Source organism: Lepidochelys olivacea (assembly GCF_965140295.1).
Source record: "Lepidochelys olivacea isolate rLepOli2 genome assembly, chromosome: 7".
Classification (NCBI taxonomy): Eukaryota; Metazoa; Chordata; order Testudines; family Cheloniidae; genus Lepidochelys; species Lepidochelys olivacea.
This window is the reverse complement of record NC_140417.1, coordinates 103,122,254-103,146,316: the sequence shown is the minus strand read 5'-3', so window position 1 is coordinate 103,146,316 and position 24,063 is coordinate 103,122,254. Positions and strand designations below refer to the sequence as shown.

The 24,063-nt window shown below is 39.5% G+C and overlaps 2 protein-coding genes across 5 annotated transcripts in view; one reads left to right on the top strand and one right to left on the bottom strand.

The window, feature by feature from the left end:
* Window positions 1-24,063, top strand: part of DOCK1 (dedicator of cytokinesis 1) — a 552,328-nt gene that overhangs the window by 154,403 nt on the left and 373,862 nt on the right. For both annotated transcript variants that reach the window (XM_084632948.1, XM_084632949.1), the window contains exon 27: window positions 6,335-6,430. In XM_084632948.1, coding sequence (XP_084489074.1) covers window positions 6,335-6,430 — 96 coding nt within the window. The remainder of the gene's footprint in view (window positions 1-6,334; window positions 6,431-24,063) is intronic.
* The window catches only part of INSYN2A (inhibitory synaptic factor 2A), an 81,451-nt gene continuing 71,553 nt past the window's right edge, over window positions 14,166-24,063 (bottom strand). For 2 of the 3 annotated variants that reach the window (XM_084632950.1, XM_084632952.1), the window contains one exon: window positions 15,235-16,269. In XM_084632950.1, the coding sequence (XP_084489076.1) occupies window positions 16,086-16,269 (184 nt within the window). In that variant the 3' untranslated portion in view covers window positions 15,235-16,085. Of the gene's footprint in view, window positions 14,671-15,234; window positions 16,270-24,063 lie in introns of those variants that run through there. The other variant, XM_084632951.1, reaches the window with a different exon arrangement.

Sequence of the window (24,063 nt, the reverse complement as noted above, 5' to 3'; positions counted from 1 at the left end):
ACATATCGTCAGGACCCCGTTCCCACCCTCCCTCCCCCCGTGAAAGCAAGGGCAGACAATCATTTCGCGCCTTTTTTGTCTGCTGCCAGCCAAAGATGTAAAGGATAGATGGAGTGGGTCAGAACAAGAAATAGACCAGATTTGTTTTGTACTCATTTTCCTCCTCCCCTGTCTAGATCACACTGCAGTCAGTCACAGAGAAGGCGCAGCGAGGTTAATCTAGCCATGTATCAATCAGAGGCCAGGCTAACCTCCTTGTTCCAATAACAACGATAACTTTGGTGCACCATTTCTTATTGGAACCCTCCGTGGAGTCCTGCCTGAAATACTCCTTGATGTACAGGCACACCCTTTGTTGATTTTAGCTCCCTGAAGCCAACCCTGTAAGCCGTGTCGTCAGTCGCCCCTCCCTCCGTCAGAGCAACGGCAGACAATCCTTCCGCGCCTTTTTTCTGTGCGGACGCCATACCAAGGCAAGCATGGAGGCCGCTGAGCTCATTTTGGCAATTAGGAGCACATCAACCACCACACGCATTATCCAGCAGTATATGCAGCACCAGAACATGGCAACGCGATACCGGGCGAGGAGGCGACGTCAGCGCGGTCCCGTGAGTGATCAGGACATGGACACAGATTTCTCTGAAAGCATGGGCCCTGACAATGCATGCATCATGGTGCTAATGGGGCAGGTTCATGCTGTGGAACGCCGATTCTGGGCTCGGGAAACAAGCACAGACTGGTGGGACCGCATAGTGTTGCAGGTCTGGGACGATTCCCAGTGGCTGCGAAACTTTCGCATGCGTAAGGGCACTTTCATGGAACTTTGTGACTTGCTTTCCCCTGCCCTGAAGCGCATGAATACCAGGATGAGAGCAGCCCTCACAGTTGAGAAGCGAGTGGCGATAGCCCTGTGGAAGCTTGCAACGCCAGACAGCTACCGGTCAGTTGGGAATCAATTTGGAGTGGGCAAATCTACTGTGGGGGCTGCTGTGATGCAAGTAGCTCACGCAATCAAAGATCTGCTGATATCAAGGGTAGTGACCCTGGGAAATGTGCAGGTCATAGTGGATGGCTTTGCTGCAATGGGATTCCCTAACTGTGGTGGGGCTATAGACGGAACCCATATCCCTATCTTGGCACCAGAGCACCAAGCCGGCGAGTACATAAACCGCAAGGGGTACTTTTCGATAGTGCTGCAAGCTATGGTGGATCACAAGGGACGTTTCACCAACATCAACGTGGGATGGCCGGGAAAGGTGCATGATGCTCGCATCTTCAGGAACTCTGGTCTGTTTCAAAAGCTGCAGGAAGGGACTTTCTTCCCAGACCAGAAAATAACTGTTGGGGATGTTGAAATGCCTATATGTATCCTTGGGGACCCAGCCTACCCCTTAATGCCATGGCTCATGAAGCCGTACACAGGCAGCCTGGACAGTGGTCAGGAGCTGTTCAACTACAGGCTGAGCAAGTGCAGAATGGTGGTAGAATGTGCATTTGGACGTTTAAAGGCGCGCTGGCGCAGTTTACTGACTCGCTTAGACCTCAGCGAAACCAATATTCCCACTGTTATTACTGCTTGCTGTGTGCTCCACAATATCTGTGAGAGTAAGGGGGAGACGTTTATGGTGGGGTGGGAGGCTGAGGCAAATCGCCTAGCTGCTGGTTATGCGCAGCCAGACACCAGGGCCGTTAGAAGAGCTCAGGAGGGCGCGGTACGCATCAGAGAAGCTTTGAAAACCAGTTTTATGACTGGCCAGGCTACAGTGTGAAAGTTCTGTTTGTTTCTCCTTGATGAAACCCCCCGCCCCTTGGTTCACTCTACTTCCCTGTAAGCTAACCACCCTCCCCTCCTCCCTTTAATCACCGCTTGCAGAGGCAATAAAGTCATTGCTGCTTCACAGTCATGCATTCGTTATTCATTCATCACACAAATAGGGAGATGACTACCAAGGTATCCCAGGAGGGGTGGTGGAGGAGGGAAGGAAAATGCCACACAGCACTTTAAGCACAGCACTTCAAAAGTTTACAACTTTAAAATTTATTGAATGACAGCCTTCTTTTTTTTGGGCAATCCTCTGTTGTGGAGTGGCTGGTTGGCCGGAGGCCCCCCCACCGCGTTCTTGGGCGTCTGGGTGTGGAGGCTATGGAACTTGGGGAGGAGGGCGGTTGGTTACAGAGGGGCAGCAGTGGCAGTCTGTGCTCCAGCTGCCTTTGCTGCAGCTCAACCATACACTGGAGCATTCTGGTTTGGTCCTGCAGCAGCCTCAGCATTGAATCCTGCCTCCTCTCATCACGCTGCCGCCACATTTGAGCTTCAGCCCTGTCTTCAGCCCGCCACTTAGTCTCTTCAGCCCTCCACCTCTCCTCCCGGTCATTTTGTGCTTTCCTGCACTCTGACATTATTTGCCTCCACGCATTCGTCTGTGCTCTGTCAGTGTGGGAGGACAGCATGAGCTCGGAGAACATTTCATCGCGAGTGCGTTTTTTTTTCTTTCTAAGCTTCACTAGCCTCTGGGAAGGAGAAGATCCTGCGATCATTGAAACACATGCAGCTGGTGGAGAAAAAAAAAGGGACAGCGGTATTTAAAAAGACACATTTTATAAAACAGTCGCTACAGTCTTTCAGGGTAAACCTTGCTGTTAACATTACATACATAGCACATGTGCTTTCGTTACAAGGTCGCATTTTGCCTCCTCCCACCGCGTGACTACCCCCTCAACCTTCCCCCCTCCCTGTGGCTAACAGCGGGGAACATTTCTGTTCAGCCACAGGCAAACAGCCCAGCAGGAATGGGCTATACTGAGTGTCCCTGAAGAAAAGCACCCTATTTCAACCAGGTGACCATGAATTATATCTCACTCTCCTGAGGATAACACAGAGAGAGAAAGAACGGATTTTGGTTGAATGCCAGCAAACATACACTGCAATGCTTTGTTCTACAGTGATTCCCGAGTATGTGTTACTGGCCTGGAGTGATAAAGTGTCCTACCATGAAGGACGAAATAAGGCTGCCCTCCCCAGAAACCTTTTGCAAAGGCTTTAGGACTACATCTAGGAGAACCGCAAATGCCAGGGCAAAGTAATCCTTTCACATGCTTGCTTTTAAACCATGTATAGCATTTTAAAAGGTACACTCACCAGAGGTCCCTTCTCCGCCTGCTGGGTCCAGGAGGCAGCCTTGGGTGGGTTCGGGGGGTACTGGCTCCAGGTCTAGGGTGAGAAACAGTTCCTGGCTGTCGGGAAAACCGGTTTCTCCGCTTGCTTACTGTGAGCTATCTACAACCTCCTCCTCCTCCTCATCTTCTTCGTCCCCAAAACCTGCTTCCGTATTGCCTCCATCTCCATTGAAGGAGTCAAACAACACGGCTGGGGTAGTGGTGGCTGAACCCCCTAAAATGGCATGCAGCTCATCATAGAAGCGGCATGTTTGGGGCTCTGACCCAGAGCGGCTGTTCGCCTCTCTGGTTTTCTGGTAGGCTTGCCTCAGCTCCTTCAGTTTCACGCGGCACTGCTTCGGGTCCCTGTTATGGCCTCTGTCCTTCATGCCCTGGGAGATTTTCACAAAGGTTTTGGCATTTCGAAAACTGGAACGGAGTTCTGATAGCACGGATTCCTCTCCCCAAACAGCGATCAGATCCCGTACCTCCCGTTCGGTCCATGCTGGAGCTCTTTTGCGATTCTGGGACTCCATCATGGTCACCTGTGCTGATGAGCTCTGCATGGTCACCTGCAGCTTGCCACGCTGGCCAAACAGGAAATGAGATTCAAAAGTTCACGGTTCTTTTCCTGTCTACCTGGCCAGTGCATCTGAGTTGAGAGTGCTGTCCAGAGCGGTCAGAATGGAGCACTCTGGGATAGCTCCCGGAGGCCAATACCATTGAATTGTGTCCACAGTACCCCAAATTCGAGCTGGGAACGTCGATTTAAGCGCTAATCCACTTGTCAGGGGTGGAGTAAGGAAATCGATTTAAAGAGCCCTTTAAGTCGAAATAAAGGGCTTCACTGTGTGGACGGGTGCAGGTTTAAATCGATTTAACGTTGCTAAATTCGACCTAAAGTCCTAGTGTAGACCAGGGCTGAGTGTGCTGTTTGAAATTTGTAGCAGAAAATTTCACTAGAGGAAAAAATAGTATCTTACAAGTCTCTCACTGTGAAAGAGTAGCCTTAAATGACTTTCTTAACAACAAGACTTGTTCAAGTTATGGGGAAAATCCAAAATGCTGGTTTGATGGTGTGAATGAACAATTTGTCAGGAATTTAAAATGTACAGAAATATTCCCACGTGATCTATGACATTTAACAACAATCTGCGGGAAGTAGGCTGCTCTTCAGACAGCTCAGTAAAACAAAACAGTCCCCCTCTAGCTAGTTCTCTCAAGATATAACTAAATAACTTGATAGTGCTTCCTTCTGCTTGAGTATTATAGGGAAGTTAAACAGTCCTATCCATTCAGAATGTAAAGATGCTGTACAATTACACATGCAAAACGGCACAACTTTTTTGTGTTAGGCAGTGCCCTGTGCTCAGTTGTGGGTGTGTCATTTGCATGATCCCAGTTTTTTATTGACTAGACCAGGGGTTCTCAAACTGGGGGTCGGGACCCCTCAGGGAGTCAGGAGGTTATTACATGGGGGGTTGCGAGCTGTCAGCCTCCACTCCAAACCCTGCTTTGCCTGCAGCATTTATAATGGTGTTAAATATATAAAAAAGTGTTTTTAATTTATAAGTGTGGGGGGGGGGGTCGCCCTCAGAGGTGTGTTATGTGAAAGGGGTCACCAGCACAAAAGTTTGAGAACCACTGGACTAGACAGTGACTATACAAATCTCTCTCCTTTGATGGGGAGCTATACTCCATTCCGGCTATTTGCCAGCGTTAAAGATTTTTGGACCAGAGGGTTCTGAGTCTGGATTCCTGTACATGAGCGGCATAGCTACCTACACTTTGGCCAGGGCAAGTTCCAACTTTTTAAAAAAACGTCCTTGGTAACTGCATTCTTCCAGTGATCCCGGATTCTGTGGCATCAGGAAGCAGATTACGTTAAGAAAATGAGCTTCTGTCCTGACACCACAGCAGTCCCTCCCCATTTTTTGCTGTCTGCATTTCTCTCAGCAAGCTGTACTTACTGGGTTGCAGCTCCACCATCTGCTGAGCTGAACACAGTTGAGAAGGTCTGCATGAGGGGTGGGCGCAGAGTTAGGAGCTGGCTTCTGTTATTGAGAGAGAGACAACCAACAACTGGGTGAGAGAGGGCTGCTGAGCTGCCAGATGATTGAAGCCTGTATGCAGGCAGAAAAGGGAGATGGAGGAGCTGTGGGGAAAGGAAGCAGTCCCTGGAGGTGAGAGTAGGAAAGTCCCTGCTTGTCACCAGCAGGGAGCTTGAGTGCTGCGGAACAGTAGCTGCACATACATGTACTGGAGATGAGGGATACTTTTTCACATATGCCAGCTGGAGCCTCTGGAAGTTAAATGCAACCTGGTGAACCCTGGGTTATTTTTCTCACTCATTTAATAATAATAATAAAAATGCATTTCACTAGCAGGGTTGCACAGCTGTCCAACAACAGCCTACAGCATATCCTATTCAGAGAATTGTCTGGCAAAACATTTTAAATGTTGACAACCATAGAGTAGTCCCTAAAGAAAGCTGCATTCGGGCAAGGCAGGCAAGTAACTTTTAAGGAGCACGTTTACATTGTGGGAGGGGAAGCAAGTTCCCTATATTAGTATGATACTTCCCTACCCCCAAACTTTGTGGGACTTCCTCCCCCTACGGGGTTGGGACATACATCCCTAACATGTTCACAAAGGGCATTCACTGTCAACACCACACTTTTAATGTTTTTTAAAAAAAATCCTAGCAGAGCACCTCTTAAAACCAGAATATATAAAAAACAATTGAGAATTAGTTTGAAAGGCCTTAGCTAAATTGTTTAATTTATTGGATGCACTGTTGTTAAGTGTGCCATGTTTACCTTGGTCAGAGACATTTGATTTTAAATGGTGAAAAAATGTCGTTGGAAAACTAAATTGTGACCTAACCTAATGCCATAAACACTGCATTTTTTCCCCTAAGGATTTGCTTTTTTTTTTTTTTTTTTAAAGTACTCTCTGTAATTGACTTTCAGTAGCAGCAGTAATAAAAAGTCTATTTTCTTTGTGCAGTCTTTGCTTTTAACAAAGACGGTTTTTCATCTTGTTGAGCAGTAGTTGTGAGGAGTTATAATTGATTTGGTTTCAACAGGATAGATGGATTTAATAACAAGCATCAATATTTGAGTTGTATTGATTGTCTTTTGGTGATAGTTTCCACTAGATTATCCTTTCTCTCCAGGGACCAACACAGCGCCATGTCCAGATAATCATGGAAAAGCTACTGAGGACAGTCAATAGAACAGTCATTTCCATGGGACGCGATTCAGAGCTCATTGTAAGTGTCTCTTGACATAAACTTAAGTATTTTTATCACAACCTCTTGCACCTCACATAATATAGGATTTAAATCCCAGGTGGTAAAAAGCAATCAAAACCTCCTGTAACTCTCTTGTGTGTTCAGTAAACTGTAAAGTTTTGGATTATAATTTTTGTGTGGCTTATAATAGGAGGAGAAAGGTCCTATTTAAATTGTCAGTGATCAAATGATGAATTTAATTGGGTTTGTTTAACCAAAACTAATTTTATTTTTTGCAATTACAAGATTTTAACTAGCTAAAAATGTTGTGTAAATTAAAAAAAAAACTTTGGTTGTTGACATGTAAATTGGACTGGAGGCTTTATTCTGCCAACATTTACTCACATTGTGGTTGTTCAGTTGGGGTAATGACTCCCATAGGCATACTGATTTTAAATAAGTGAAGGATTGCAGAATATGGCCTTGGCAATTACAACTTTCATAATGAAACAGGCTTTGATGTGTGCCTATGCAAGTCCTGAGAAATAATATGGTTATTCCAAGATTATCCATTTAAGAATACACTGACATAACTTAATAGTAGAAGAGCTTAACTCTTGTTGAGTTTTGCTCAACTTTATATTTAACAAAGTTTGTTACCTTCTAAAATATTTTGTTTATTGGACCACTTAAATATTCTGCATCAGAAATTTGGCTTCAGGGGAGCTACACTGGTTTGTATCAGCTGAAGATATGGGCCTTTATTAACTTTTTAAAAAAATCTGTAAATGTTTGTCACTATTTGCAGCATATATGCACACAATGTACTTAATTGGTGTAAAAGCTTGCATTTTAGGTGAACGTTATTCATTTAAAGTTCTGTATCATTCTGAAAAAAATATTTTGGTGGAAACCTGGAAAGAGAGATCATGAAATGTTTCCTGCCAATCTGCACACTTTAATGGCTTTGACTCTCTTCTTAAAACTTCTTCCCTTACCTCTTCCTTCTCTGTACTGTATTACATCATTTATAAAAAATCAAAATTGAGAAAGTTCTGAATTAACTCTCTCCTCTCTTCCTCTAATTCCATATTATTCCTTTACCCTCTCACTGTGATCTCTCTCTTCGTCCTTCTAGGCTCTCAGTCCGTCCCCTGGACACCATCCTCTCTCACTCTCTGTCCTCCACTCTTCATCATCTGTAATGGTGTTTGTATCCCTAAGAATGATAAAAACCTTCTCTTACTCCTAATTCTCTCTCCAGCTATCATCTTGGCACTTGCTTTCCCACTTCCAACAACATACTGTCGGTTAATGATTTTGTACCCCTCTCACCCCAAAATGACAAGGATTAATCCTTGAGTAAGTAAAGTAGCTATGATTCTTATGGAAGAAAAACTTAACATTGAGAAAGCAGACAAAAGTAATTAGGTTTGAATTGTGTGTGTTTGTATATAATAAAATATATAGACAGTAGAATGCAGACAAAATATTGTTATTGTTTCTGTAGGTTAAATTGTTTGTAGAAATATAGCTTGATGTATTTATCAAAATTCCTTAATTTTATTTCCCCTCTGCTAAACTGTGATGATGTCTGTATATTTGAAATGATACAAAACCACAACAGGATATTTTCTGAAGCATTACGTTAGTAGACCCATAGTTAGTTTTCCCCCTTTTTAACTGCAGCATAATGTATTTGAAAGTTTAAGTCTTGCCCATATATATTTTTAACTAAGTGCAATTGTATTAAAAATGCACACTGTGAACATGAATGTAGCCTGAAAGCATTACATCTGAACACACTGTAATTATTTAATGAATACTGACAGCATCAGGAATTTTTAAGAGGGCACTTACTATTTAAAATTCAGTGCATTTCTAAAAGCATCTCTTGGTAATCAACCAATAATGATTCACTTTTGTGGTGTCAATAAAGTAGTAAGATGGAAATGAAACTGATACTTAGTATGCATAACCTTACCCTTCTTGGATCAGCATCAGATTGAGATTTATGCATTACATTTTTTTGACTTGAAAGTTGCACCTAGAATTTAGATTAGAGAATAGATCATAGCAGAACAAATAGAAGGAAAAACAGTTTCTGGACAAAGAACTATAAAGGAGGATAGTTTAGGTGATGGCTTTTTTTTAAAGTAATGTATCACAAATCATATATATTCATTTCTTACATAAAATTGCTATACAGGTGTTACAGTAGTTGAATCTAAATCATTTTTTCACCTTGAAAAAATGACTATATATTTCACCTCTTATTTAAAATGTATCACACTGATAATAATATGGAATTTGCATATTATGTATTTGCAAAGATATTGGAAGTTTTTTGGTGATGCTTGCTTCTTCTTTAAAAGAAGGAAATATGTTCATTATGATACAAATTTACATCTTGATTCTGTAAATATTCGCTCCTGAGTGGTTCTGCTTGAGTAGCCCCAATGAATACAATGGAACTACATGTCTGAACAAGGATTTGTAGGGTTGGGCCCAATACGACAAAAGTTAATCAAATAACATTGGTTTCGCATTATGCATTCTTTTCATAATTTGGTTTAAAGATCAGTGGGATTTTTATTTGGTATTCTTTATGCACTGTAATGGGTGCTTTTTATGTATAAATATCCAACACGGTGTTCTTTTGTTGGTGCTTTTAATTTGCATAGATTATACTCTTTACACACATTTCCAACTTCTGAACTGTGCACAAGTATGCAGTATGCCTCAAAGTGTGTGTGTGTCTGTACTTGAGAGCCTAGCATTTTGGACGTCAACAGGGGATTTTAACAGAATTCACATATTCAAGGTAGAATGGAGTTGCCTTGAAACAGAGGGAGTAAAGGTATATTGATGATGGTTATTTTGTTAAATACAGTGTGTTTTCTGATCACAGGATAAAGATCATCAGTAGGACATGAAATTCATAGATAAGCACTAATATAACGTGCAAAATATTCGCTGTTGCAAGAGGATATATAATTCAAGAGTCTAGTTATGAAACTATAAATAATTTAATACTTCAATAGTCAGCTTTTTTGACTATTCAAAAAGATTGATTTTTCTCTGTTTTATAACTTATGGATGTGATTTAAAACCTTTATTACTGTTATGACAATTGTTAAATTGATTCAACAAAAGTATTGATAATAGATGGTTCTGTTGTATATAATGGGCCCAGATACCTATGTCTAACATGGGATACGCTGTCACGTACAATATGTCACAAACTTGCATTCCACATGTGAGCACAGTAACAAATTTTAGAGATCAGAACATTTTTAATTTTTTGTGTGTGAAATTTAAAATTTGCAAAGATTCCTGGAAACCTCAGGACCCCCAAAACCCTCCCTTCAATTATTGTTTTTTACCATTTTTATCCTAAATGTGTTTTTGCTATAAAAGCTAAATCTATTTTTGATCATTTAGTTTTCTCTCTAGGATTTTTTTTTTCTCCCCCAGCCTTCACCAGGGTTTGAAAACCTTCAGACACCTAGTGAGAATGAAGCTCACTAGCCGGATGCTAGTATGAAAGGCAAGGTGGTTCCTTGCCAGTGAAGTGAACAGTAATGACGTCATGAGGACGTCTGCCTTCCCTCACCACTCTTGGCTACTAGGAAGGAGATACAGAGTTTGGGCTCATAAGAATTCTAAGGATTCTCCATACTCTTCAAGGCCATGTGTCACCACCATTGCAAACCTTCTGGCTAATGCTTGTAAAGAGTTCCCTTTAATTAGCTAGATGGTAACTTCATGAATGATATGAGGCACTCTTCCTCTCTTAGTATTTGAATAGGCTGAAAGGGCTACTTCCATCAAAGAATTTGCTTATATAATTAAAATCTCTTTACTTTATTTTTGAATACTCTGTTGTTCAAGATTAGGAACATAAATATTCTTTATTAGATAGAAATACTTTTAATTCCTAAAAGACAAAATATCTCTTTAAATAAGATTGGGGAAAATTTAGCTCTAAAAAAGAAAAAAAAAACCCCAAAACAAACAAAACTTGGAAGCAATAGATGAAGGTCAGGTTTAGAATAGTTATTTCTGGCCAAGTCACTATTAATGCTAGCACTATATTTTATTCTACCCCAGACGATTTATAAGAACCCGACATGCTGTTTAACATGCAGAAGAATATGCTGGTATGGGCTCTATTAGCTTGGATTTAAACACAGTCTGTTCATTTAATCAGCTCTTTTCATTGGGAGTTGCGAAGTTATATACTTAATGATGAGCCTAAATTCTGAGTCTACGATGTTAAATATGGTTTATAATTTACAGGAGGGGAATTACTTTCACCATTTTGATACTGGTGGTTTTTGAATATTTTCCCCTTGAAATTAAATCTTTTTATACAATATTTTTTTAAAAGGCATTTGGTAAATATGTGTGTATTGATATGGGCATGTTAGTTGCAGTGTTGGTAAAACTAATAACAGTTTGTATCAGTTTATCTCCTTGATACTCAGGTGAAGAGAATCATGCATAGTTACTGGAATATGATATGGACCATGATTTTTGCAAGATAACCATGGCCTTTTTTTGTTGTTATAAGTGACTGTATACTTACACCCAGTCTCCAGTGTCTGTCTTCTTCAAGTCTGTGTTCTTCCAGTCTCCTCTCACTTTCCTTTTTTGTTTGTTCTCCTATCTGTAGTCACTCTGTCCACACTAGATTATTTGTTTATCTCTTTTATTATGGAAGACCCAATAAAGGCTTAATGTATACAGCTGCAGCAAGATTTTGCTTTGACACAACCAGGATCTTTAAGCTTCTCTGGTGCTGAAAAATGGGTTGCTTTAAAAAAATGATAAATGGAAAGAGAGTCCTGTAAACACATTTTAGAAGTTCTGATGCACTCTTCTAGGCACTTTTGATAAGTGTTATAAGTCCACAAATCACAAAGACCCCCCATGTTACTCAAAAACACCAACTCAATATGTTTCCCCCACAAACACAGCAATGAAAATAAATAAAAGGACTTTTCAGTGTTTGCTAACGGTCAAACAATTTTGGCTATTTTGTATCTTTGCTTATAAAATTTGAGGAAGTAATTTAAAATCATTGCTGATAAAATTTGCTGATGACATAAAGATTGCTGGAGTGGTAAATAATGATGACAACACACGCATACAGAGCAATCGGAATGTCTTGATAATCTGGGCCCATTAAAACAAAATATATTTTAATACCATCAAATGCAAGGTCACATATCTAGCAACAACGAATGCAGGCCATATCTAAGAATGGGAGACACTATCCTGGAAATTAGGACTCTGAAAAAAGATTTATTGGTCACAGTGGACAATCAATTGAACATCGCTCCCAGCAAGATGTTGTGGCTAAAAGGGCTAATATGATCCTTGAATGTAAAAAAAGAGAATAATAGAGAGGTGATTTTAATTTTGGAAATGGCACTTGGATGGAATATTCCATCCAGTTCTGGCATCTAAATTTTTAAAGTGATGTGGAAAAATTGGAGTGGGTGCCATAAAAGAGCCATAAAATGATACGAGGGCTGGAAAAAATTCCCTGCAGTGAGAGACTTGAGGAGCTCAATCTCTTTACCAAAAAGATGATCAAGAGGTAATTTGATTATGGTGTAGAAGTATTTTCATGGGGAGAAAATATCAGACATTAAAGGGTTTTTTTAATCTAGAGGAGAAGGACATAACAGGAAGCAATGGCTGGAAGTTAAAGCCAGACAAATTCAAATTAGAAATAAGCACAGATTTTTAACAGTGGGGGCACTGAACCACTTGAACAAATGAACAAGGGAAATGGTGGATTATCCAAGTCTACAAATCAAGAATGAGGCCTTTCTGGAAGATGTGCTTTAATGAAACACAAGTTTTTGGGCTCAGAACAGGGATGACTGAATGAAATTCAGTGACCTCTGTTATACCCGGAGATCAGCCTAGATGATATAATGGTCCTTTCTGGTCTCAAACTGTATGAATCATGGGGTACCGTGAGTGCCAAAGTCTTGGGCAGAAGGTTTGCAATGTTTGCATTTTCTTCATTGGCTACTGCAAAGTAAAAACAGTATTTACTTGTGGCGCAATGTAAAATTTTTTTTTCTTATACACACATTTCAAATTACTCATTACAAGCTATTATTGCAAAAATTAAGACTTTTCCCCCTCACTATTATCTAGCTTTTTGTGCACTGAAGTATGAATTGAATATTATCATGAATGGAGCTAATGGACATGGCATATACAAATAATATACCAAGTTTTACCTTGAGACTGCATTCAGTTAAATAAATTGGCAGCATATTTCCAGCAGCTACAGTTGTATTTTACTGATACTGAAATAATGCTAAGAAATGTTTCAGGCCTTCTGCTTCATCCTAGTATAGCAGAGCTGTAAACATACTGCCATTATATTATTGGTGGCAATCACAGCCACAAAATTAAGAGTAGTGCATACTGTGTGCTATTACACATACGCAATTAGACTAATGAAATTTTAACAGCTTGATTTCAAAATGCTTATGAAAAAATAATCTATTAGGTTTTTTAAAAGTAATATACCATTAAAACATTGAGTGAAAGTAAAGAATGCATAGCCAGTTATTGTTTGTTCATTGCATAGCATCTTGTCTGAAGCAAGAAAAACCAAACACTTTGTACTTATTGTGGGTTTTTTCAGTTTTAATCATGATTTTTTTTCATTTTACCCTGATTATAAAGTATTTTACACTGATTAATTTTAAGAAAACAAGTGGTACTTACACAAATTGTTTCCTAATAATAATTTCAAAACATAGGAATGTCATTGTTGCTTAATGGGAATTATGCAGACTTAGAAAACATTGTCCATGTAGTATGAAAACAGTAAGTAATGCAAAATTACTGCAGTATTTATTGATTAGAAAGTAATTTAAGCATGTTATGGGAGCAGTGCAAATAGTAAATTTAGTGTCTGAGAATGCATGATATTGCCAATGAATTTAGCAGCAAAATTACATAATATGCTACACTAATAGTGGTGATGTTTTCTTTGTCATAATTTTGTTCCTGCTTTTTATCACATGTATCACATTAGGGTGGAAACAGTTCTATGTCAGTCACATACCATGTGTAGCTAAAAGTTGTAAGAAGTAAATATTCCTCTCAAGATCTAAATCAAGCCTGTGTGATCCTAAATGTAACACAATATGATGCGTTTAACACACTTGCAAAAACATTTTATTACAAATTACATAGTATGGTATGGTATTTTACTATGCATGTTAGCTTTTTCTTTTTAAAAAAAATGTAAAAAATTAAAAATCTGCAGTTTGTTTAAGAAAATAGTCTGGACATGTAGAAAACACTCAGGGATAACTTCCATTTTTTAGCTCTTAAATATTTCACCAAGGAATCCTTCTTTTTCATTCTGAATGCCTGTAATAATACTAGTTTTGGGTATGACTCAATAACCAAGCATAAAAACATTTAAGACTTTTGCATCAGAGTCCCTGCACACAAGAATATTTAGAATGGATTTTTAAGAAGTCTGTTTTATTAGTTGACATTAACCATCTGTAAAGAATCCCATTTGTGAGATGCTTGACTCAGTGTTTTAAAAAATATACTTGGCTTGTAGGATATTTTCTTTGTATGTGTGACACTATACTTTGAGGTATAGCACTGTTTTAAAAGACTGAATGTGTGTGTTTTTTCTACTTATGCCCATATTTGAGACTTTGTCCTGTTTAGGAAAAATAAGTAAATAAATTATATATATATTTAATGCTTTGAAATAGTTGGGATTGTTAAAACAAGATGGGATATCTTGTAAACAGTTTTATAACTTTAATTAAAAACAGTATAAAATACATGAAACATTTTTTTCCACATGAAACAATTGCACTTCCTTCATGGCACACCTTTTCTCATCCTTTATCGCTCACAAAAATATTTTAGAATACCGTTTACTTATGTACAAGGATTTGTAGCCCTCTTGACATTTACTACAAAGGTGAGTTTTTTCATTAAAGCATCCAGTTGAAATAGTTTTGAAGTGGACATAAACAGTTTCACATATACTCTATGTACTCACATTAACTTCCTATTACTTCGAAGACAAAGACCACATTGCTTGCTTCAGGATCCTTATAGAATTAATAGTACTTAACAATGGATTTGATGTTGAGGTAAGTGGCAGGGGGGGAAGAGTTGAGCATAAACATCTCCAGGTTTATTTAGTAGGTGCAGACTCTTCTGTTAGGGATTCATTTCTTCCACCTGTTTGCTGCATCTAAAGACTGAAAAATTCACATCTTAATGCTGTCTTGGGATATGAAATTGCAGAGCCAGTACCTTGTATCCCAGTTTCTGTCACATGAGTGTACACTATTCAAATTATTTAACTAAAAGAAAAAAGAAACAAGATTCCCAATCCCTATCATTACAAGAGTTTTCCAGACAGTCACCTAGATTAGGGTTTTTTAATGACAGCGCTTAATATGGAAAGGGAAAAGATTGCAGTGTATAACTGATCATGGATTTAAAGTGTTTCTGTTTTTAAAAATCTAAGAAGAAGTTTGATTCACAGCTTTTCCCCCTAAGTGTGATTGATTAATACAGTTAATATATTATTTTAATACAAGTGATATTATGTTGGTCTGGAAATTGATCTTAGAAGCTCAGCTAAATAAATAACTATTAAAGTTGCCAGGCCCTTCTGAACTCTTGTAATAAAGCATAATGCATACTATGAAATTTCTAGCACCCTCTACAATAGTGTACAGTTTTTCTGAAGATTGAATTACAAAAAGGATTTAAATTGTGGCAACTCCCAACAATCTATCATTTTAATATTATCCATCTTATTTTTTTTCATATTCTGTGACAGAATATAGCATTTGGCCTTTGGGTACCAAAATATAAAAATGAGATCTAAGAAAGCTTAGCTTCGACCCTATCAACTTTTAGTGATTAAAGGTGTGTCCTGACTTCTGGTGGTTTCTGGCTGCTTATCCTTTGAAATGAGCAGTAAACATGTCGTAAGTCTGGTAATAATGATGACACTAAATTAGAGGTGTCAATATGTAAGATGTAATAACTTGGTTTAACTCTACAGCACATGAAGGCAAATACACATATATAGTCACATCATAGATATTATTCATGGTCTTGGACCATTTGAAAAGTTGTGCTTTCTCCAGGATATTATGTGCTAAAAATTGCACTTCTCATGACCCCCACTTATTTGCAAAATTAAATGTAAAACTGAAGATCTTTGCAAACATAAGGCTTGCTTTTTTTCCTCATTAATGTTTAAAACGAAACAGAACATAAAAAAGCTTAAAAATAATGATTTTAGCTGTGTACAGGATGAAACGTGACACTTGCAGATCTAAGGGGGCCAGAGGGTAGCGGGAAAATAGTTTTACTTCTCATCTTTGTGTATACAGATTTCAATTCTGATTTTACATCCCACATTGGTAACTGCAAATAAAAGTTGGCAAGGTATGATTTAATGCCTTGCTCATGAACATTAGTTTATAGGTACAAAGGCCTTTTGGTACATATGGTGAGAACTGAATGCTGCCCATAATAACCAGAGTAACAGTGGCTGATAACACTGATCAATTTACCAAGATCCCTTTTTAGATGATTAATTGAATTCCAAATATATTTCAAAGAAGGCCTTAAACTCCATAGCTAATAGACTTAATTAAAGAAACCAGAGTTTCCATCTTCCATGCTTTTTTGATTCAGTTTTGGATTTTTGTTTTGGAGTTGAGGAGTAACTCTCCTGAGAATAAGGCAAAGGTGCAACCTGAGTTTCCTCAATAGGGTGAAGTTTTCTCAGAACTGGCTGTAGTTTGTCTTCCTGCTGTTTAAAATCCAACTCCACACTAAAAAAAAAAAATTAAAAAAAATGCAATTAAGTGCTAAATTATTATGATATAATAATTTAAATTAAGACAGCATCCAACACTGATATCCAAGTGCAAAGATATTAACAGTATATACAAAAGAAATGTTAAACTAGATCTCTGTAACTCCAACAAATGTGAATTTGAAAAAAAATTTCCTTGTACCACAAAGAAAAACATGAATTCTGGCCACATTCAGAGATGATTCCATAGTAACTTGCTATGTGGCAGATCACAGAACTAGAAGGGACCTTGAGAGGTCATCTAGTCGAGTTCCCTGCACTCATAGCAGGACTAAGTATTATCTAGACCATCCCTGACAGGTGTCTGTCTAACCTGCTCTTAAAAATCTCCAGTGATGGAGATTCTGCAACCTCCTTAGGCAATTTCATCCTTGGAGTCTGGAAACGCGTCTCTATGGGTCTGCATCTATATTGAGGAAGGGGTATGCCCTGCCCCCCTAATTCCCAGTCGTGTGGAGATTACCCTCACAGGGATCTCAGACTCAGCTACCAGTAGGGCTCAACCCCCTGGTGGCATAGTTCTGGTGGGGCCAAAGCTGGTGGAGAGAGACAGACTTCCTCTTTGATATTTTGGGATCTGTGTAGATCTCTTGGGATTTGTAAGGTTTGGGAGCAGGTCCTTACATCTTTTTCCACAGGTGGGTAATACACATTGGTCCACACAGGATGATATGAGGTACATGTACAAGGGGATCCTAGACCCTTCTTCTTGGTTTTACTGTGAGGGAGGGGTAGAGGAGAGAATGATCTTGCCCTCAGACTGCCCGGAGATTCATTTATACTACAGCAAATTAGGCTCCCTTAGGTTCATGTGCATCTAGTGATGCATAGCACCCCTTTATACATCACTTCTGAATCTGGCCCAGGGGCTGGAAGAGAGGAACATAGCAAGAAAAACTACTAAGAGGAGGCTGTTAGGTCATGTCAGTCTTCCTTCATAAACTTATGTCATGTTCGTGTTATCTATCTGCACATTACAGTGCCTTAAGGCTCCTTAATGCTCAAGCTCCCTAGCATACACTAATTGCCTCTGAACTTGGCCATATTTCTGGCAGCATAATCTAAAGCACACTTAACCTACTGCAAATAATAACCCTTCCAAGTCCAAAACATTCTTGAGTCTTTATTTTGATTGCAAGACAAAACATCTGTTGTAGATCCACATTTTTAGCAAAAAAAAGAAAAGTTCTTTTTAGCTAAAAGAAGAAAAGTCTAGGGCGTACTTTCTGATAGCCCCATATTATAGTAACAAAATGCATAATAAAATGTATTATTCATTCAACAATCTAAAACTAACACATGAAAGTAAACTTAAACTCGTAAAATATGCATCCTAAATTGTAAGCAGTTTGAGGAGTGGAACACCTTGCAGGCTGCCCTGTAGTTAAGAAAAAAGATGCAATGAATGTATAGCCCTAGGATCAACATACAGCACTAAGTACATTTCAAATTTAATTTGTAAAAACAAAGAAATGCAATCTCAAAATGCAGCAAAAGGGTGAATAAAAATGGGAATTCGGCACAGTAATCCAAGCCAAATAAGAGCCACAAAAGCACTGAATGAAGCAGAAATGATCTTGTTCCAATGCATGTGGTATAGCTGGATGTGGAGGAAGTTGACAATGGGCCTTTTCATCACACTCTGTGTGTTAGGGAGCACAGTAGGATTTTGGAAAGAGTATTAGGGGACAGGCTCAGGGAGGAATTTGAGAGATAGCAAGCAGCTTATTGATGGCCTGGGACAAGTCATCTGTCCCCATTCAGCAGCTGCTCTGCTACCTGCTACTTTAATAATATTTGATTAACGTGAAAAAACAATTGTGTATCATAATGCATATGCTCAAGGGGCAGAGATAAGCCTGCCCATTCAAGCTTTACTTTTGGTATTTCCGGGCTTTTCAGCACTTAACTGTGCAACAGTAATATTACACAAATGTATTTTTTCCTCTTTGTTTTCTAGGTGTTTGTAGGGCTTTTTTGCATTTAATATAGTTTTGGTTTGAGTCCTTTTTGACCCGGGTGTCAGCTTAGCATTTTTAATTTTGTAGGCCCTCATATTCTCAGTGTAATTAACTCCATGCATAGGGTTCATCTTAATGATTTTGATGTGGGTTAGGGGAGAGATTCTTTAAGCCATCACCAAATTAACTGGCTACATGTATACTAAAATGGGAGACCTTTGATTCCTCCTTTCCCAACCTCAGACTGCATGAGATGTGAAGCCTTGTTGCTTCATGCCTAACGTTACATTTTAAAGAGTTTCAAGGGAAATTTTTTTAGATATGCTGGACATTGGGGAGCCATTATGCCTCCAGGAATTAGAAGGTTTTGGTGTATTTTAACCCCAATGTAGCATTTTGCAGATACTGAGTGCTTCTCACTACAATCCTGTGGGGTAGCTAAATGTTATCCTCATTTTACAGAAGGGAAAAGAAAACCAGAGAAGTTAAGACTTAACTAAGAGGAACTGGTGTCAGAGCTCACAAGAATCTACCTGCAGGACATCCCTGTGAAGTCAGTGGGGCTCTGCACTAGTGTGAGGATCCATTTATGTGGCTCATAAAGGCAGGAGTAGGGCCTAGTTTGTTAAATTGTGGAGAATGGCTAAATGTGTTCCAGGCTTCAATATAAGTATGGACGTTCCTGTCAGTTTGAAATCTTTACATATCCTTTCTGATTGCCAGTATAAGAGAAAAGTAAATACACTTCTAAGAATGGAGACACTTCAAGGTGGATATTGAGTATTAAGATAACAGTATGAAAGATATGTTAAAAATTGTAACATGTAAAAAAAAATTCTGTTGCTTCAGACTGACTGAAGATTTTAATTTTGTATGTTACGGTGCACATTTGGTATTGTACCTGTGAATACTGAATTTCTTTTAAGCAGCTACATTGGGTATCTTGTTGTTAAGCAATTAATCTCACTACAGAACCATGTAATTACAGAGTAATATAATCCAGCTCCTTGTTAACAAAATGGCAAGACTATGTGGATGACAAATTGTTATTTGCAGTTTAGCTGCACTGCTAGCAAAAAAAAAAGGCTAGCAAGAAAGCTGCTGTTTGGTTAACAGGCTGGGATACCATTAGAGTGTGTGTACATGCTGTGTGCATATTTCCAAAAATAAAACTGGAAAAATCAGCATGGCTATTAAAATACCTTACATCGAAAAGGACAGATTTCGCTTTACAGATCCGTTCATTATGGTGGGGTGCAAACCTGGGCAGAATTTGGCTTGCAATGTTAGCATCAGCTTGTTTACCTGAATAAACATATAAAATATGCAGTTCAGCTCTAACTGGGGGGAAACATTTGTTTTCACCTAGCCCAGTATGTTTTTATCATGTACTGTAATGTTCACCAATGTAAGGCTGTTTTAAATTAAGGTCTATTTTAGACTTCAAAGATAATTGTTAAAAATTTGCTTAACAGGTTATAAATTATTTTATAATCCATTTTTATTACAAAATGTTTACTGATTGCAAGATAAAAGCTTATGCAGTTTTAATTCCTGTGAGGAAAAGCATATTTGGGTTAGAAACTATTGTTATTCTGTACTGCATAAAACCATCTGTACTGCATCTCAGGCTGTTTTTATCACTTGGCATCAGAATAACAATGTGTTACTTTGAAGAGAGTGAGAGAATACTAACACTTACATCCTGTCACCTTTTATAACTGTATTGGTTTTACAGGAGAATGGCTTGTTGGCTCAGAAGATAAATGCATTTAAATTGGAATTTTCTTATATTCCTGTAACCTTCGATTCAAATAACTTGTTTGATGGCAAATTAATGACTTAATACATATTTGCTTTTGTTTCACAATGATAAAATATGCGAAGTCTTCCTTTTATAATGCAGACAAAAGGGAGCTGGTCATGTGTCCGTCTGTCTGTCTGTCTAGATAATTATAGATTTCTATATCTATGTTTATGGATAGCTACACACTCACTTATATGACCAGCTGTATTTTTATCGAATACGTATTTTGGTGATGGTAGAATTAGGATGCTGTTCTTAGAAGACTGAAAATGAGAATTTGAAAGCCATGAGTATTGATGAATTTATACAAGTATTTTAACAGAATATTTCTGAACTAGTCTAATAACTAGTTTTTAAGAAATGCAAGACTTCAAGTAATGGGAACTGGTCTAAATACTGAGGTTTACTTACAGTATATGCTGCTTTGTCATTACACTTTGCTCAGCTGTTACTAGCATTATGCTGCTGATACAGACATTTCAGTGTACTTTTAAAAGAAGCCTCACTAAAATGTAAGCTCTGTTTACAGTTGAGCTCTAAATGTTTGGCTGTGTATACAAGTACTACTTTAAAAATAAATAAATAACAGTTTGGAAACCTTACAAACAGAAACGGCATATACATTGTTTTTGTTTGTCTTGTCCTGTTACCTTGACTTCCGTGCTGCTGACTCTGTCCATGACTCTACAGTCTTACTTGGTCTCTCGCTCCACTGAGCCTGCACTTACATCCTCTTTCTGGCCAAGTCCAACAACTTTTTCTTAATCTTCTTTTTCTGTGACCTGTCCATCATGTTCAACATAGCTGACGTACTATTATTTGTAGTTTTCTCCTGCTTTGCCTTTCAAAATTCTTGGCTTGGTTGGCTTTGGTACATCTAGGCTATTGCTAAAAAAGTGTCATTTCCTCCTCTACAATATATCCAAAATGTATCCCTCCTCCTTTATCTCTACTTCCAAACACTTATCTCATGCCTAGACTATTACAACCTTCTTTCTGATCTGCCTGATTCCAACATAGCACCCTTATAGAGTATCCAAAATACCATTGCCAAAGTTGTCATCTGCTGCTCTGACCAGGTCATCCCCACTCGAGTCCCTGCATTTTCCTCATCTACATCGATATCAAATTGAAACCCCTTGCCCTTGTCTTCAGGGAGCTGCAGATCTTTGACCACTTAGATGTTACCTCTTACCACTCTTCTGCTTGAACTCTACACTCTGATAATCTTGCATACCTTCATGTCAGCCACACAGTCTCATTCACCTTCAGAATCTTCCCCACTTTTTCCTCAGTCTCTCCCACAATGACCCACACAAGCTTAATAAAAGTGATGGCTGCATCACACTTGTGTGTTTTATTGTTGGTATCAGTGCTCTGAGTGAGGTATTACTGAACATGTGAAAGGGAAGCAGAATAAGTAGCTTTAGCTTTTATTAGACTGGCCTAAAAATTAATAAATAACAAACCTCACCAGAAACAAGAGACAATGCTAAATATGATATACGGGGATGGTAGCACTGCCTAAATATTAAGTTTGCCCGAGATAACCTACAGTCGCTTCTATCTTTGACAGTTTTTAACCAGTTGGGCTGAAATTTTCCATGCCAGGTGCCTAACTCTGGCTGAATTTGTAATTAAATTGAATTTGTATTAAATTGTGTGTAAATTTCAAACCAAGCAGTTCAGCTGTTTCCAACAACTTGCAATTTTGTGGGTAAGGGGAGCGACTTTTGTGTCAAGAATGTACCTTTTGTCATCCCTGTGAAAATCCACCCAAATGTGCCCAAATTATTAGTCTTTAAGAACTGCGCACTCTCAGTAGAGACATGCTAGAGTGTCCTAGGGAAGCAGTGGGGGCAAAAGACCTATCTGGCTTTAAGATTAAACTCAATAAGTTTATGGAGGAGATGGTATGATGGGATAACATGATTTTGGTAATTAATTGATCTTTAACTATTCATGGTAAATAGGCCCAATGGCCTGTGATGGGATGTTAGATGGGGTGGGATCTGAGTTACTACAGAAATTCTTTCCTGGGTATCTGGCTGGTGAATCTTGCCCATATGCTCAGAGTTTAGCTGATCGCCATATTTGGGGTCGGGAAGGAATTTTCCTCCAGGGCAGATTGGAAGAGGCCCTGGAGGTTTTTCGCCTTCCTCTGTAGCATGGGGCACGGGTCACTTGCTGGAGGATTCTCTGCTCCTTGAAATCTTTAAACCACGATTTGAGGACTTCAGTAGCTCAGACATAGGTGAGAGGTTTTTCGCAGGAGTGGGTGGGTGAGATTCTATGGCCTGCGTTGTGCAAGAGGTTGGACTAGATGATCATAATGGTCCCTTCTGACCTTAGTATATATGAACACAGAACACTTCATTTTCAAAAAAACATGATTCAGCCTGCAGCTGAGCAGGACTTTGCTTTGAATTAAAGCTCTGTGCTACTACGGGTTGTGCTGGGGCTAGGCACCGGAACTAAGGGGAAGGAGTCTGTCTCTTCCGTGTTCTCGGTACTCCCCTCTGCTGATGCCCAGGCAACACGGGAAAGGAAAGTGGATAATTCCAATGCAGAGGAGACAAGAGCCAGAGCAGGGGGCATAGACTGGGACAGGGGCCTGGACGGGAGTGCAATACTGGGACTGTAGGCTGGTGGGAGGGCGGGGGCGGAGGGGCTAGAGAACCTGGGGATTGGGGTGGAAAGAGGCTGGGACTTCCTGGTTGAGAAGACCAGGAGTGGGAACCAGTGGAGACAGGGAATGTAGGTAGGGGGCAGGCAATTGGAGGTGGGGGAGCGGAGGGAGAAGAGAAAGATTGGATGAGGAGCTGGGAGGGGAAAAATTGGGCAAGGGAGTGGGGGGGGGGGCAGGTGATTGGGAATGGCTGGCCAAAGGACTGGGGAATGAGCAGAAGGTTGAGAGTAGGGAGAGGGAAGGAAAGGCAGAACGGTCTGTGCCCACTAGAGCACACTCCTCTCTGGAGCCTGGAACGGAACTTGTGATTTTTGAATCTCATCATTCATCTGTGAAACCCTTTGGCAGTGTATATCATCCCCTTCTAGTGCTGGTCCACACTGGATGAAAACCTGTTACTGCTATTAGCTACTCTTTCAGCTCAAATGGCAGAATGACCCATGTGGGGGTCAATATGATGTGACATGATGGCATTTCTGATTTTTCAGCTTATTTTTAAAAAAACCTAGTAAATTCTGTCTACGCCCTTATCCCTCTGTTAGAACATTATTAAAGGTGCATAATCAAGTAGGAAACCCCAAAATGAAGGTTCCCCCTCCCTTCTGCGTGTGCATTGAGACCGTCTTGAATTACATGAGCACATGCTCTTTTTTTCCCCATAGGACACCTGCCTCATTAAGTACACAGGATGGACCTGCTCTGGGAGTTAATCAAGGCTGTGTAGTGAAGAAGGCTGTTGTGTGTAGATCCTCTGCTACATTTATTGCAAAAGTTGGAAGGTGTGCAGTGATTGAGGCAGGGGATTGAAGGGAAAGAAAGGATGGTTTCATGGTTAAGGCAGTTGAATGCTGCCCTGGAAAACTGGATTCTATCCCTGACTTTGTCACAGAGTTCCTGTGTAATGCTGGGCAAGTAACACCAAACTTTTCACAGGCAGCCACTAATTCTTATTTTATGGGCACTTGACTTGAGACCTCAGGGTCTGATTTGCAGAAGTGCTGGGCACTAACAGTGCAACTGAGGTCAATGGGAGCTGTGCTTTGTACACAAGCAGTTGTTCAGGAGAGCTCACAGTTTCTCTGACAATATTAAAGGCAAACCAGCAAACTATCCTGATGGAAAGGAAAGATAAGAACAGTAAGAGGCCAATATGGCTCCATGAGAATGGTGTAATGACCTGAAAATTAAAAAGGAATCCTACAAAAAGTAGAAACATGGACAAATCACTAAAGATGAGTACAAAAGAACAGCACCAAGCATGTAGGGAAAAAGCAAAAGGGCTAAGGCACAAAA